Source organism: Saccostrea cucullata, unplaced genomic scaffold (assembly GCF_032062105.1).
Source record: "Saccostrea cucullata isolate Sc308-1 unplaced genomic scaffold, CSIRO_AGI_Scuc_v1 ctg715, whole genome shotgun sequence".
NCBI classification, from domain to species: Eukaryota; Metazoa; Mollusca; class Bivalvia; order Ostreida; family Ostreidae; genus Saccostrea; species Saccostrea cuccullata.
Window position 1 is genome coordinate 779 of NW_026921595.1, and position 15,301 is coordinate 16,079.

General features: G+C 33.4%; 1 protein-coding gene across 1 annotated transcript in view; it reads left to right on the plus strand.

Moving 5' to 3' along the window:
- Window positions 1-230: 230 nt before the first annotated feature.
- The window catches only part of LOC134260409 (complement C1q-like protein 4), a 40,976-nt gene continuing 25,905 nt past the window's right edge, over window positions 231-15,301 (plus strand). Inside the window, exon 1 of the mRNA XM_062742966.1 lies at window positions 231-392. Within this exon, the coding sequence (XP_062598950.1) occupies window positions 239-392 (154 nt within the window). The 5' untranslated portion in view covers window positions 231-238. The remainder of the gene's footprint in view (window positions 393-15,301) is intronic.

Consider the following 15,301-nt stretch of genomic DNA (forward strand, 5'->3'; position numbering starts at 1 on the left):
ATTTCATCGCGTGGATATGTATTACAAATGTTTTTTTAGCCTTATAAAAATGGACAAACAAATGAATTATGAGAATTGAGAGTTGAAACTAATCATCTGAGGTGAGAACTCTCCTATTTGTTTTTAATACATATATTTTCAAAACTACTTTTCTGCTCGATTATCCTCCTTTTTTTCTTTTTTTTAAATAAAATATAATTATATAACAATGTATTCAATCCTTAAGATTTCAGAAAAGATGAGAAACATAATGATAATTGTGTTAATTGTGGCGATCAATGTTGTTTCTGGACACAAGTCGCTTTTAGAATATTTGAAAATGCAGGCAAGCAATATGGAGAAAGGATTAGACTCGGTCATCAAAGAAGGCAAATGTGGACATGCTGTTCATGGTAATTTTTTTAAGTATTTGATTTAAAGAGATAATACAACAACCACGATAATATTCAATTTTATGTCATTTTTCAATTACTTTTTTAGCCTTTCATGCCTGCTGTGTACAGTATATTTTAAATAACATGGAATGAATCATAAAAAAATGTTGATAATTTTTTTTCAAATTTTCCAGACAGTGTTGCATTTTCTGCTTACCTTTCAAAAACAAAAAGTTACAAGCAAGACGAGACATGGATCTATGACACAGTTCTTGTGAACGATGGTAATGCATACAACAAAGCAACAGGAACCTTTACAGCGCCTTCTGGTGCGTATATGTGTTTACCTGGACAACATTGACTGATCCTGGTAAAGCAGCTCACCCATACCTTAAAGTTAATGGTACATACAAAGGATTCACTGCAATTATCAATACGCACACGTCACAAAAATTTTGGAATGGCGGTTCCAATACAATTGTTGTCCGTCTCAAGAAAGGATACAAGGTCATTGTGGCTTCCGGGCATCTCGCAGCTTATGCAAGAGGATGGTATTCATCGTTCTCGGGATGGAAGATCTATTGAGTTCTCTTGCATATAGAATAAATTTATTGTCTAATATTAAAAATGTTCCCTTAAGATGTTTCGTTTAATCTATTTTGAATGTGTATAAATTACAGAATTAAAAAATTCTTCAGTCGGCGATAATTATTTCCCCGAAGTCGAAGATTCGGGTATATATAATTTTGGCTCTGTTCTTCCGTCTGTCTGTCTGTTTGTCCACAATTGAATTTTAGCCTTGTCCATGACTTTTGCGTGCGTGGGGCTATCATTTTCACATTCCATAAGTATATATAAGACTTCCTTCGGATATCACCTAATTTGACCTCTGACCCTAGTGTTTGAAATACTTTTACCAAAAACAACAAACTTAAACCTTGGCCATAACTTTTGTACAGTTTGAACTAGGGTTTTCATACTTAACAAGTATACTTCTTGTGACAAAACGTTTCAAATAGTGAAAATAATTTAACCTTGACCTTAAAGTTTTACCTACATTTCAGAAGATCTTACTTTGTCATCACAATTGAACGGTAAGTATTAAGGCTTCCACTTCACTTGTTTCTTTCTTGTGAAAATACCTTTCTTTGGGTACTAACAATTTTGACCTTTTGACCTTGCACTTGGAGTTGACTTGCATTTGAGAACTTTCAGGCCTCGTTATCCGCTGCCATATGTGACATCTGTTTTACACAAACACATCTTGTTTTCTTTTTGAAAGACTAGATATCCCAGCTAGCTTGAAATAAAAGATACAACAATGTCTGATACGTTTGGTTCATATTGATATTTCACTTGAAAAAGACGTAAATGGTAACCTAATAACAAAAACGATAAACATGTTGACTTAAATTCATTTATCGTCTGTGAGGATTTGTCTCTCAATTGATTCAATAATTAAGAACATTCACTATGTAAGAGAAATAAATAATAATAAGTAACAATCGATTTAGAAGTTAATGAAACAAGACTATCAAGTTATCATTTCTCAAGTTCTTTGATCGAACCAATGACCTTGTCTGCAAGTCAATCAAACATTGAAATGGATGCTGAATGACGTTTTTTACCTACTATTTGGCATAACACTGAATTGTATTCGGATCTTTCTGTTGGCTAATAATGACCGGGAGCAGTGTGGGGGTTATCGCGGATCTGGTCAGTCGCCGGGGAGGGCTTACTTCTCCTAGGGGCTTTGTCCAACTAGGGTCATGCAGTAGTAAAGTTGCCATCTTTTATCGTAGATAAATGATGGTGTAGGTGCATAGTAGACGTACCCGGTAGGTTTGCATCTGATTATAATATAATGTAACATCTAAGATCCTAAGTGAATACGGTCTACGCTATATCTTAATGTATTTCTATGTTTAAGTCTAAGAGTTATCATAAATATATAATAAAGGCAAACTGGTCTATTGGAAGTCTGTCTATGTCTTCCCCGTTTTACATTGTTTAAAGGGGAGAAAATACACACCTCCTTCAAATTTACTTGATCTTAGAAGCCTTTTCAATCATCTGAAATTAAGCCTGGGATTTGATACTTTGATCTGATTGACATTTAGTTTACTGTCGTTGTGTATATCTTGTGTACCTTGTCTGGAGATTGTACCGACCATCGAATTAACATTCAGGCTGTTGATGCCTACCGCATGTGCCAATGTTATAAAGAAGAAACAACAAAATTGATCTTTTTTAATTCATAAGAATATGCCATAAATATAATCAATCTATCAAATAATCAAATAAACGATAGGAAAATCCTGCCTATATAGATCTATGATAACTTTACTTTTAAAAGAGGGTGATTTCATTTTCACAATTACAATCGATTATTTCAATTTCAGTGTGACAGTAAAAACATAACTTTACGTACATTTAATCCTCCATATTTAACAAAATTAACTGGCATTTGAAGCTAGTTCATGGAATTAGAAAATATATATTTTCAAAACATGTAAGACAACATTTTACCATTGTTCAAGTAAAATTTATAAGACAAACCTGTATGTGTCGCTTTTCTTCGTAACATGCATTATGTCCATAAAGTTACGGTATAAAAGCCAGTTTTATAAAAGAAATTTCTTTAATAATGACATTTTATTTTGCAGTTTTGAAATATTTCAAATTGTGAATCCCGAAAGAAAAAAGGACGATGCAGATGATTCAATTCCCGTTTCACTCATAGCTGTCGGGAAATCATTACCATTTCTACAGACCATGCGTTACGGAAAAATGGGTTTATCTCTAAAAAATATTTATTTAGACTATTATATTTCTATTTCAACGTTAATGGTAATCTAACAACCAAACTTTATGATAAACGTGATGACTTAAACTTTTCTATCGTCAACTTCCCTTACTTATGCAGCAATATACCTTCATTACCTGAATACGGAGTCTATATATCTCAGTTGATACGATACGCAAGAGCATGCTCTACGTGTGAACAATTTTTAAAACGAGGTAATTATATGTATTAACAAGCAAGTTGATGAAACAAGAATATCAACAGTCTCGTTTAAAGTCACCATTTCGTAAATTTTGTGGTCGCTACAATGACCTTGTAAGTAAATACAATTTAAATACAATAGTAAATACAATTTATCATTGAGACAAATGCTGACTGACGTTTTTCATACTTATTGTCAGTGATTTTTCCGTTATTTCCCGATCATGACAAGGAGCACACGGCGGGTGTGACAGGTCAGCAGGAGATGCTCACTCCTCCATGGCACCTGATCCCATTTCTGATGTTTCGGAGGTCCGTGTTTGCTCTGCTCCAATTTCGTATTGTTTTATGTACTTTGATTTTGAATACTGTTCGTTATCTTCATATCCTTCTCAAAACATCGTTTCTAAGTTTAATTTTATATGCATAGTCAAAAAAAAAAATTGCTTTAAGAATACGTATTTTAAAAATGTCTCATACATGTTTAAAAATTGAACTCCAATTCCTGTATACAAGTATGAATTATTATTTATGCCAAACATATCAGTTTAACACACTCTTAATGATACTTTGCTTCCGATTTCAAAAATATTGATAGACGAGGTGAAGTAACTTAAGTTTATATATTTATTCAAATGAACATGTGTTTCGGCATAACCCTATCACATTCATATTGTGTAAATGTCTCAGATGATTCAATACACAAAAATCCGCTCTTTGTGCGAACAATTTATAGTAAGCCAAGCTATTAACAAACAAGTTAAATTGATGAAAAAGGATATCAACAGTATTTGTAAGAGTAATAATTTCGCAAGTTCTATGGTCGATACAATTACTTGTTTTCAAATACAATCAATCATTAAATTGAATCCTGACAAACTTTTTCATTATAATATTATTTATATAGTAATTGATCAACAGATTTTTAGTTGACCCGATCATAACTATAAACATTTAACAGGGGATCTTTACTTTCCGATAACACCTGATCCAATGCATCACTGATGGTCTATGTTTGTTATTTTCCCGATTTGTATGGTTAAAAAGGATTTAGTAGCTTGATAACAGTTCATTTTCTCAATGTACTAACTCATCACACTATTGTATTTGTATCGTATTTTTGCAAAACTTTTCAATCCATTTCTATATGTAAAAACAATTTTTTCGATGTGCTAATTCCATTCATTTGATGTGATCGAATTCATGTTAGAAACTTAAAAAATCAAATGTTTTGTCACCATGCAGCACAGTTTATAACACTGTAATGACAAAAACATTGCTTAAAAAGTTTCTCAGAATTTCAAAAAAATCTCAACATTTGTCATTTTATACAAGGCTTGTAGTGTTTTCCCCATTCATTACTGACTACTGATCAATGTACCCATATCACTTGAAACCTAGTTGTTGGAGTAGCTTAGTTTAGATTGTAAATGTTTTCCAAGCTTTTGCCACATAAGCTCTAAAGCAGTACTAGTCACGCATCACCTTTCATGACGTTACCATTTAAAGATTTTTTTTAACGTTAAATTGTTTCTTCGCAGACAGTCGAATGTCCGATTTAAAGGGTAGCAATTCAAAGTTTCAATGCTAAAAAGTTTTTTTCCATTTTAAAAACATTGTTGTTTACTTACATAGGGTAAATACAAAAAAAAATAAATTCTTTACTTATTCTTGATTTAATAAAATACTAAGGATATTTTAAACTATTACAAAACTGTAATAAAGTGTAAATAATCTTTTTTTTTAAATCTTACTTCAAAGGGAATCACTTTATCTGTATAAAACTACCCTTTAAATAGGTTTCTTTAATATACAATGTTTAAAGCTTCCTATTATATGTGTTCATTAGTTAAAATATATATGACGTTCAGTGGCAAATATTCCATGTAGTCAAAAAAATGTGGACTACACATCATTTTGTCATGGAAAAAAAATTTAGTTGAAATCGAAACAATGGGAAATAGGAGTTGATCTTGTCTATTTGATAGATTATTTTGATGCAAATGCCAAAAAAGCATACTTAGCACTCCGCACTTTTATACCTATCTATGTAAACTTTCCGGTTGTGCATTTTATGGCTTGGATCGTAAGAATTGTCTGTTTGTTTTTCTGTTGTCAACTTTAACAGCCTATAAATAGTGCGCTGTCAAGGATACATATAAGTACCATTTCAGTCTACGTACTACTCCAGAATCGTGTTACCATCGTGTTTCAAAAACACATCTCGTTTTAGCTGAAAATCAAGTGTTTTACTAAATTTTATCAGAAAATATCAAAACCATCGACAGCAACTGGAAAATGACAGGAAGTGAAATTGATAACTGGAAATATTGTTAGTAGAAAGTTAAAAGTAGTATTGAGAAAGGAAGTTTCCATATTTCCTAAACAGAGTAAAAATAGTCAAGTTCATTGAGTGGTCTTCCTATCATGATATTGTCTACCCACAAAGCACCTCATATCAAAGCTATCACACAAGTCTACACATCAGCAGAAAGGAATATACACCACTGACGTTTAATAAAAAAATCTGACAAATGTTTTCGAACTTTTTGATTGACCCGCGTTTACTTGTAAAGTAGTGTTCAATCAAAATTTAAGACATAAATATGAATATTCTTCACTTCATTCAGTGTTTAATTCTTTTTCATTAAAGACATACGCAATAAACGTTATCTGCTGAATTTTTTTGTTCCACGTATTGTTCATTTAAGATTATGGAATCATCACATCTTCTTAGATATAAATGAAGCGTACATTACCAGGGGTATTGAAAAGAATATCTGACTGGTATTTTTCCAAGCTTATGCTGTAAATCATCAAGTTAGAGTACAAGAAACCTACATAACTATAACATACCTAAATGCAGATTTCAAGTTTATAGTAGGACTGATTGTAACGGGAACCGTTACAGATGTTCACCAAACGCTCCCCAAATTTCTTTTGGTGCATCATTCCCTCTAAGCTTTATTTAATAAGGCAAACTCTATGCATCTTATACTTTAATTACGTTTTTCCTAAGTATACCAAGTATATCGCAAATTTTCGCATTGCACGTGCAAACATATGCAAACTGACCATATCATTTTATCTACACTATGAATATACTTTAATGTACGTAATATAAAGGCATCAAATCGAAAAGTATTAAAAATACGCTAAATCAAGTATATTTTTTATTTTACTCATTGCACGTGCACGCACGTACATGCATGTGCAGGATGACCAAATCTTCCTTTAGGAGTCCATTATGTCTGTCTATGGTGTAAATCCCTTCCTAATTGGTTGGTAAACAAGGGAGTTATAGCGATTTCAAGTTTATGCCACTCAGATTTAAGCGCACGTGCATGCCCGTGATTTCTTGACAATTTGTATATATCAAATTGTAGCATATACTAAGGCATGACTATCTTCAAAAAAACAGAAAAGATATTGAGATTTTTGTTTCAGCCAATCAGAGCGAAGCGCACGTGCATGCGCGTGAGTTCTTGCTAATTTGACATTGTCATATCATCTACACCATCAATATATCCTTATATATAATGAGTTTCAAAACATTTCTTAAAAAATGTAAAAGTAATGGTTATTTTAAGTATATCTGTCATTTCACTCATTTCATGCGCCCGCATGTGCAGGCGTATGCGCGCAAAATGACCTTCGTTCCGCACACCTACACTACACACCTATTAACCCTGAAAAGGTTTTAACTTAGTTGGGTGAACAGTTTCTGATAACATTTCCGGACAAAAAAGTACCTGAGAACAAATAAGAAAAAAAAAACTAGATGAGATCTCGTTGCGAGCAACGAGTAGGTCTTCCGTTGAATTTCTCGATAAGATGAGATGTGATTTCGACTGAGATATTTGTTTAAAGAGAATGACATTGAGTTTTCCCTCTTTAAAGTTAAAGTTTCTCATTTCTATCACGATATTCTGAACATCTTTTGTTTGATGAGGCTTATGAAAGTACTCCCCCTTTTCGAGACATAAAGTAAAATATATTGCATTTTGGTCCCATGCGACCCCTTAATTACGTAACATATGATAAAAATTTTATCATATATTGTTGCAAATAGTTTAGATGAATACTTTTGCTTCAGTAATGTATAACAAAATATTGATCATTTGAGAGTTATACATAAAAGAATATTGGCCCCTCTGAGCCCCTAATTTGAGAGGTCAGCCCCTTTTTCTTGACATCAAATGAAAGTTCTTGTGATTTTAAAGATTTTTTGTTCAACACTTATTCTGAGATTTCTATTCGTTGTGGAGATATGCTAAATGCAAATATTTAGGGGCCACTCCTACAAGTCCTTAATGGGGCCGTTTTACAAAAATTCAAAGTATGCATATTGTTTAGAACATTATTCTTGCCATCTTCTGTTCACTATTGCTTATCAAAATATTCCCCCTTTTCGAGATATAAAGCGTCAAAGATGTGACATCCTGGCCCCTTGTGACCCCTAATTACGTAATATATTTTCAAAATATTATCATATATTGTTGCAAATCGTTAAGGTAAATACTTTTGCTTCAGTAATGTATAACAAAATATTGATCATTAGAGAGTTATAGATAAAAGACTTTTGGCCCCTCTGAGCCCCTAATTTGAGAGGTCAGCCCCTTTTTCTTGATATCGAATGAAAGGTCTTGTGATTTTGAATATTTTTTGTTCAACACTTATGCAGAGATTTCTATTCGTTGTGGAGATATGCTTAATGAAAATATTTAAGGGCCACTCCTACAAGTCCTTAATGGGGCCGTTTTACAAAAATTCAAAGTATGCATATTATTTAGAACATTATTTTGACCATCTTTTGTTCAATATTGCTTATCAAAATATTCCCCCTTTTCGAGATATAAAGCGTCAAAGATGTGACATTCTGGCCCCTTGTGACCCCTAATTACGTAACATATTTTTAAAATATTATCATATATTGTTGCAAATCGTTAAGATAAATTCTTTTGCTTCAGTAATGTATAACAAAATATTGATCATTAGAGAGTTATAGATAAAAGACTTTTGGCCCCTCTGAGCCCCTAATTTGAGGGGTCAGCCCCAATTTCTTGATATCGAATGAAAGGTCTTGAGAGTTTGAATATTTTTTGTTCAACACTTATTCAGAGATTTCTATTCGTTGTGGAGATATGCTAAATGGAAATATATAGGGGCCACTCCTACAAGTCCTTAATGGGGCCGTTTTACAAAAATTCAAAGTATGCATATTGTTTAGAACATTATTCTGACCATCTTTTGTTCAATATTGCTTATCAAAATATTCCCCCTTTTCATGATATGAAGCGTGAAAGTTTCAGTATTCCGGCCCCTTATGGCCCCTAATTACGTAACATATGATCATAATTTTACAATATATTGTTGCAGATTGTTAAGATAAACACTTTTGCCTCAGTAATTAATAACAAAAAATTAATAGTGAAAGAGTTAAAGATGAAAGTCTTTTGGCCGCTCTAGGCCCCTTATTTGAGGGGTCAGCCCTTTTTCCTTCATATCAAATGAAAGATCATAAATTTCTTAACAACTTTTATTCTGTATGTTATAGCAAAATTTTAATAGACAAGAAGATATAATCGAACAGTTGTCAAATTGCGTGAGATATTTTTGAGCCATTTTTTAAACTCAGGCTAGCTTTAGTGCCTCTGGCGCTGCAAAGCTATAGTCTCAAAATGGCACTTTTACAATCCTTTCTTTATCTACACTGAAAATCTCAACTCCATATCTCAAGTCATTTAGGAGGAGTTACCAGGACAAGCAGACCCACTGAAAATCAGAAAATCGTACATATCTCATGACCGGACGTAACGTTCTCAATACAAAAAATTTCCAATAAGGTTCAGATCGATATCTATTAGATCTGAAAGTTTCGTGAAAATCCATTGAGCCGTTTGCGAGAACTCGCGTGCACAAAATCGGTATGAATAATAATATAAACTAGAGCCGAGCTCGTTGCAAAGCAACGAGTAGGTCTTCCGTCCTGTTTGACCGGAAACAACTTTCATTTAAAAGAAAAGAGTAAAAAAAGTCCAAAAATGGTTTAATCCTGCAAATCTATGTTAATTATTGAAAAATTAAGCCATTTTTGGCAACTTCCGGTTTGACCGGAAGTGACGTCGACGGACGGAAAATTAAGATTTAAGCTTCCAGTGACATATAACATCCAAAAAGTTGTCAAGAACAGCAAAAATATGCAATTTTTGACTACTTCCGGTTTGACCGGAAGTGACGTCGTCGGAAGTATTTTGACGACGCCATTAGATGAAGCTTGATATTTTGAACAACTTTGCTTCTTTGACGTATTACAAATTCTAAATTCTTTTTGAGATATAAAGGAAAAACTTTCGGCCCCTTTTGGCCCTTTATTATAGGGACCAGCCCGTTATCGTTGATATCTTTCGAAAGACCGCGACATTCTTCACAACTTTTGTTCTTTATGTCTTAACAAAATATTAACGTGTAAAAAGATATTGCCAAAAATGTGTGAAAAATTTCTGAATTCCCGATAGGTCTTTTTTCGAGCCATAGCGAGCGCCGACGTGCTGCACTTGCGGAGAATAAGAAAGGTGTGTGTCACATCAGCACATGTTGCTCTATTATCGCTGAAAATCTTACGTTTCTATCTAAAAGCACTTTTGAGAAAAATGCTGGACAATGTGACCCTCTGAAAATCACTTAATCGCGGAAATCTCAAAACTGGAAGTGACGTTATAAAAATAAGAAAAATATATATCAGGTTTGATTGATGTTCCATCAGTCCTGAAAGTTTCATGAAAATCGACCGATCTGTTTCCGAGAAATCGCGTGCACAAAATCGGTAAGAAAAAAAAAACAATAATAAAAATAACTACAGCAAAGCTCGTTGCAAAGCAACGACAAGGTTTTCCGTCCTGTTTGACCGGAAGTAGCTTTCATTTTTAACAAAAATGAGAAATAACACCTAAAAATGGTTTGAATCCTCTAAAGCTATGTTAATTAATGCAAAAATAAGCAAGTTTTGCTACTTCCGGTTTGACCGGAAGTGACGACGACGGACGGAAAATTAAGTTTTAGTCCTCCAGTGACATATGTTACCCATAAACTTTTCAAGAATGGCAAAAATACGCGTTTTCCGACTACTTCCGGTTTTGCCGGAAGTGACGTCGCCGGACGCATTTTGACGACCCTAGTAGATTTCGCTTGACATTTTTAACAACTTTGCTTCTTTGACATATTACAAATTCTCAATACTTTTTGAGATATAAAGGAAAAACTTTCGGCCCCTCTCGGCCCTTAATAATAGGGGTCAGCCCTTTTTTTAAGATATCATTTGAAAGAGCAAGTAATTCTACACTTTTTTTGTTCTATATGTCTTAACGAAATATTTGTATGTGAAAAGATATCAAATAAAAAGTGTTAAAAATTTTAAAATTCTCGACATGCCCTTTTTCGGACCATAGCGAGCGTCGGCGTGCAGCACTTCCGGTGAAAATGGAATACGTATGTCACATCTACATATATTGCTCTATCATTGCTGAAAAACTCAAGTTTCTATCCTAAGCCGTTTTTGAGAAAACTCGCGGACAAAGTGACCCTCTAAAAATCACTAAATTGCGAAAATCTAAAAACCGGAAGTGATGTCATTAAAACAAAAAATTATATATCAGCTTTGTTTGATGTTCTACCAGTCCTGAAAGTTTCATGAAAATCGAGAGAGCCGTTTCCGAGAACTCGCGTGCACAAAATCGGTAAGAAAAAAAAACAATAATAACTAGATACGATCTCGTTGCGAGCAACGAGTGGGTCTTCCGTCCGATTCTTGATGAGATGAGAAAAGATTTTGATTGAGATTTTCATTCTAAAATAATGATTTTTCCATAATTTGTAAAAAGGCAATGAAAAATAAAGACTTAAAAAATCGAATTTTGGCCCCTCACGGCCCCTAATATTAGGGAACAGCCCTTTTATTTCTTCATATCATCTTAACACTCTCAGGATTTTGAACACTTTGTTCAACATCTATTTAGAGATTCTTTTAGTTTTCATGCTATTTGCAAAAGAAATATTTAGGGGCCAGCCCTTCAACTCCTTAAACGGGACGTTAAGCGAACAATGAAAGGTTGCAATGAAATCAGAAAATGATTTTGGACATCTTTTGTTCAATATTACTTATTAAAATATTTCCCATTTTGGAGATATAAAGCATCAAAGATTTAGCATTTTGGCCCCTTCTGGCCCCTAAATATGTACCATACGACATAAAAATCATAATATATAGTTGTAGATCGTCGAGATTAACATCTTTGCTTCAGTAATGTATTACAAAATATTAACTAATAAAGAGTTATCGATTGAAGACTTTTGGCCCCTTTTTGCCCCTAATTTGAGTGCCCAGCCCCTTGTTCTTGGTTTCACCTTAAACCTCTTATGATTTTGAACACTTTTTGTTCAACAACTATTCACAGATTCATTTTCGTTTTAGAGCTATTTGCAAAAGAAATATTTAGGGGCCAACCTTCAACTCCTTAATGGGGACGATTAACGAAAAATGAAAGTTTGCATATTGTTTAGAATATCATTTTGGACATCTTTTGTTCAATAGTGCTTATCAAAATATTTCTCACTTTAGAGATATAAAACGTCAAAGATTTAGCTTTCTGGCCCCTTCTGGCCCCTAATTATGTACCATACGACATAAAAATCATAACATATAGTTGTAGATCATCGAGATAAACATCTTTGCTTCAGTAATGTATTACAAAATATTAACTAATAAAGAGTTACCGATTGAAGACTTTTGGCCCCTCTTGGCCCCTTATTTGAGTGCCCAGCCCCTTGTTCTTGTTTTCACCTTAAACCTCTTATGATTTTGAACACTTTTTGTTCAAAAACTATTCACATATTCTATTTCGTTTTATAGTTATTTGCAAAAGAAATATTTAGGGGCCAACCCTTCAACTCCTTAATGGGGATGATAAGCGAAAAATAAAAGGTTGCATATTGTTCAAAATATTATTTTGAACATCTTTTGTTCAATATTGCTTATCAAAATATTTCTCACTTTCGAGATATAAAACGTCAAAGACTTAGCATTCTGACCCCTTATGGCCCCTAATTATGTACCATACGACATAAAAATCATAATATATAGTTGTAGATCGTCGAGATAAACATCTTTGCTTCAGTAATGTATTACAAAATATTAACTAATAAAGAGTTACCGATTGAAGACTTTTGGCCCCTCTTTGCCCCTTATTTGAGTGCCCAGCCCCTTTTTCTTGTTTTCACCTTAAACCTCTTATGATTTTGAACACTTTTTGTTCAACAACTATTCACAGATTCTGTATCGTTTTATAGTTATTTGCAAAAGAAATATTTAGGGGCCAACCCTTCAACTCCTTAATGGGGACGATAAGCGAAAAATGAAAGGTCGCATATTGTTCAGAATATTATTTTGAACATCTTTTGTTCAATATTGCTTATCAAAATATTTCTCACCTTCGAGATATAAAGAGTAAAAAATTTAGCATTCTGGCCCCTTGTGGCCCCTAATTATGAATCATACGACATAGAAATTATAATATGTAGTTGTAGATTGTTGAGGTAAACATTTTTGCTTCAGTAATGTATTACAAAATATTGACTGTTAAAGAGCTATCATAAAAAGAGTTTTGGCCCCTTTTTGCCCCTAATGTGATGAGTCAGCACTTTTTTCTTGATATCGTATTAAAGATCTCGTCATTCTGCACGAATATCGCTCAGTATGTTTTAACAAAATATTTATACTTTAAAAGATATGATATAAAATATCCCGAAAATTCACTCATAATTCGTGTCCTAGATTTCGACCCCTACCGAGCTTCCATACTGCGCACTTCCGGAAAATATCCTGACCCAGGTGCACAATGGCAACATGTCCTCTATCTATGGAAAAAATTTCAGCGCTCTAGCTTAAACCGTTTTTGAGTTCTGCTGCAGACAAGAAAGCCCTCTAAATTTCGATTAAAGGGTGATAACTTCCGACCGGAAGTGAATTTCAAAAAAATGAGAAAAACGAATCAGGTTTAGGTGAAGACACATCATTCCTGAAAATTTCAAGTAAATCGATCGAGTCATCTCCGAGAAATCTTCTGCACAAAAATTGTAAGAAAAAAAGGGAAGAATAATAAAAATAGAATAATAGAAGGGTCTTCCGCTGAAGACGGAAGACCCTAATAAAAATAGTGGAAAAGAACCCTAAGAATAACAAGAAGGTCTTCCGCTGAAGACGAAAGACCTTAATAAAAATAGTGGAAAAGAAACCTAAGAATAACAAGAAGGTCTTCCGCTGAAGACGGAAGACCTTAATAATAATAATAGGGAAAAAGAAACAGAGCGAAAACAATAAGGTCTTCCGTTGGAAACGAAAGACCTTAATAATAAAAACTAGAGCAAAGCTCGTTGCAAAGCAACGAGTAGGTCTTCCGTCCTGTTGACCGGAAGTAGCTTTCATTTTAAACATAAGTGAGAAATTACGCCCAAAAATGCTTTTGAATCCCCTAAAGCTAAGTTAATTAATACAAAAATAAGCCATTTTTTGCTACTTCCGGTTTGACCAGAAGTAACGAAGAAGGACAGAAAATTTATTTTTAAGCTCCCAGAGACATATGTTACCTAAAAACTTGTCAAGAACGGCAAAAATACGCGTTTTTCGACTACTTCCGGTTTGGCCGGAAGTGACGAAAATGGACATATTTTGACAACTTCAATAGATTGAGCTTGACATTTTGAACAACTTTGCTTCTTCGACGTATTACAATTTCTCAATATCATTTGAGATATAAAGGAAGAACTTTCGGCCTCTAGGCATTTAATTGTAGGGGTCAGCCCTTTTTTCGAGATATCATTGAAAGAACTTCAAATTCTACGTTTCATTTGTTCTACATGCTTTAACAAAATATTTCTATGTAAAAAGTTATCGTAGAAAAGATGTCAAAAATTTTGAAATTCTTAAGCTTGATAGGACTATTTTCGGGCCATAGCGAGCGTAAGCGCTTCGTACTTTTGGTAGTTCTGATACATAAAAGGCACTACTCCAAAAGTTGTTCTAGCATCCCTGAAAATTTCACATTTCTATCTTCAATGCTTTTTGAGAAAATTGCCGGACAAAGTGAACCTCTAAAAATGACAAAATCGCAGAAATCTCCGAATGGGAAGTGACATCATCAAAACCAAAAAATATATAACTAGATTTTTTGTTGTTCTATCAGTCCAGAAAGTTTCATGAAAATCAATTGAGCCGTTTTCGAGTATTTGCGTGCACAAAATATGTAAGAAAAAAATAATAAAAACTGTGAAAAAGAAACCTAAGAATAACAGAAAGGTCTTCCGCTGAAGACGAAAGACCTTAATAATAATAAGAAACCGAGTAAAAGCAATGTTCCCAAGCTCCGTTTGAGGAACATAAATATAATAGTCAAATTTCATTCCCTCTCATTGATGAATGGGGCTCACTACCTTAATGTAAGGAATTCTTCCTCGTTATCTACTTGATAAAAAGTATATTTCGTACAATACACAATGTATATATGTATTACATAAGGAATGTAACCTATTGAATGTGTTGCTCTGATTATATATTATACTTTTCTGAGGTATTAATTTTAAGCTGTTACCCATGTATGTATATGTGTTTGGTGTAATGTATATATATGGAAAGGCGTATTAAATTTTCAGAACTTTTCTCCAATCCCAAATGTAAAGTATATAGACCATAAAATATGTTCAAATCAAAAGATAGCAATAGAAAATTCTTTTAATGATTCAAAGAAAAATATATAAAAATTACTTAAAAGCCCGAGGGTTGTTAGAGAGCTGATACAGGATGTGACGTGGAAAAGGGTATGTTTAATTATGTTTATTACACATTAAATTTAGAAAAAATAGACAAATA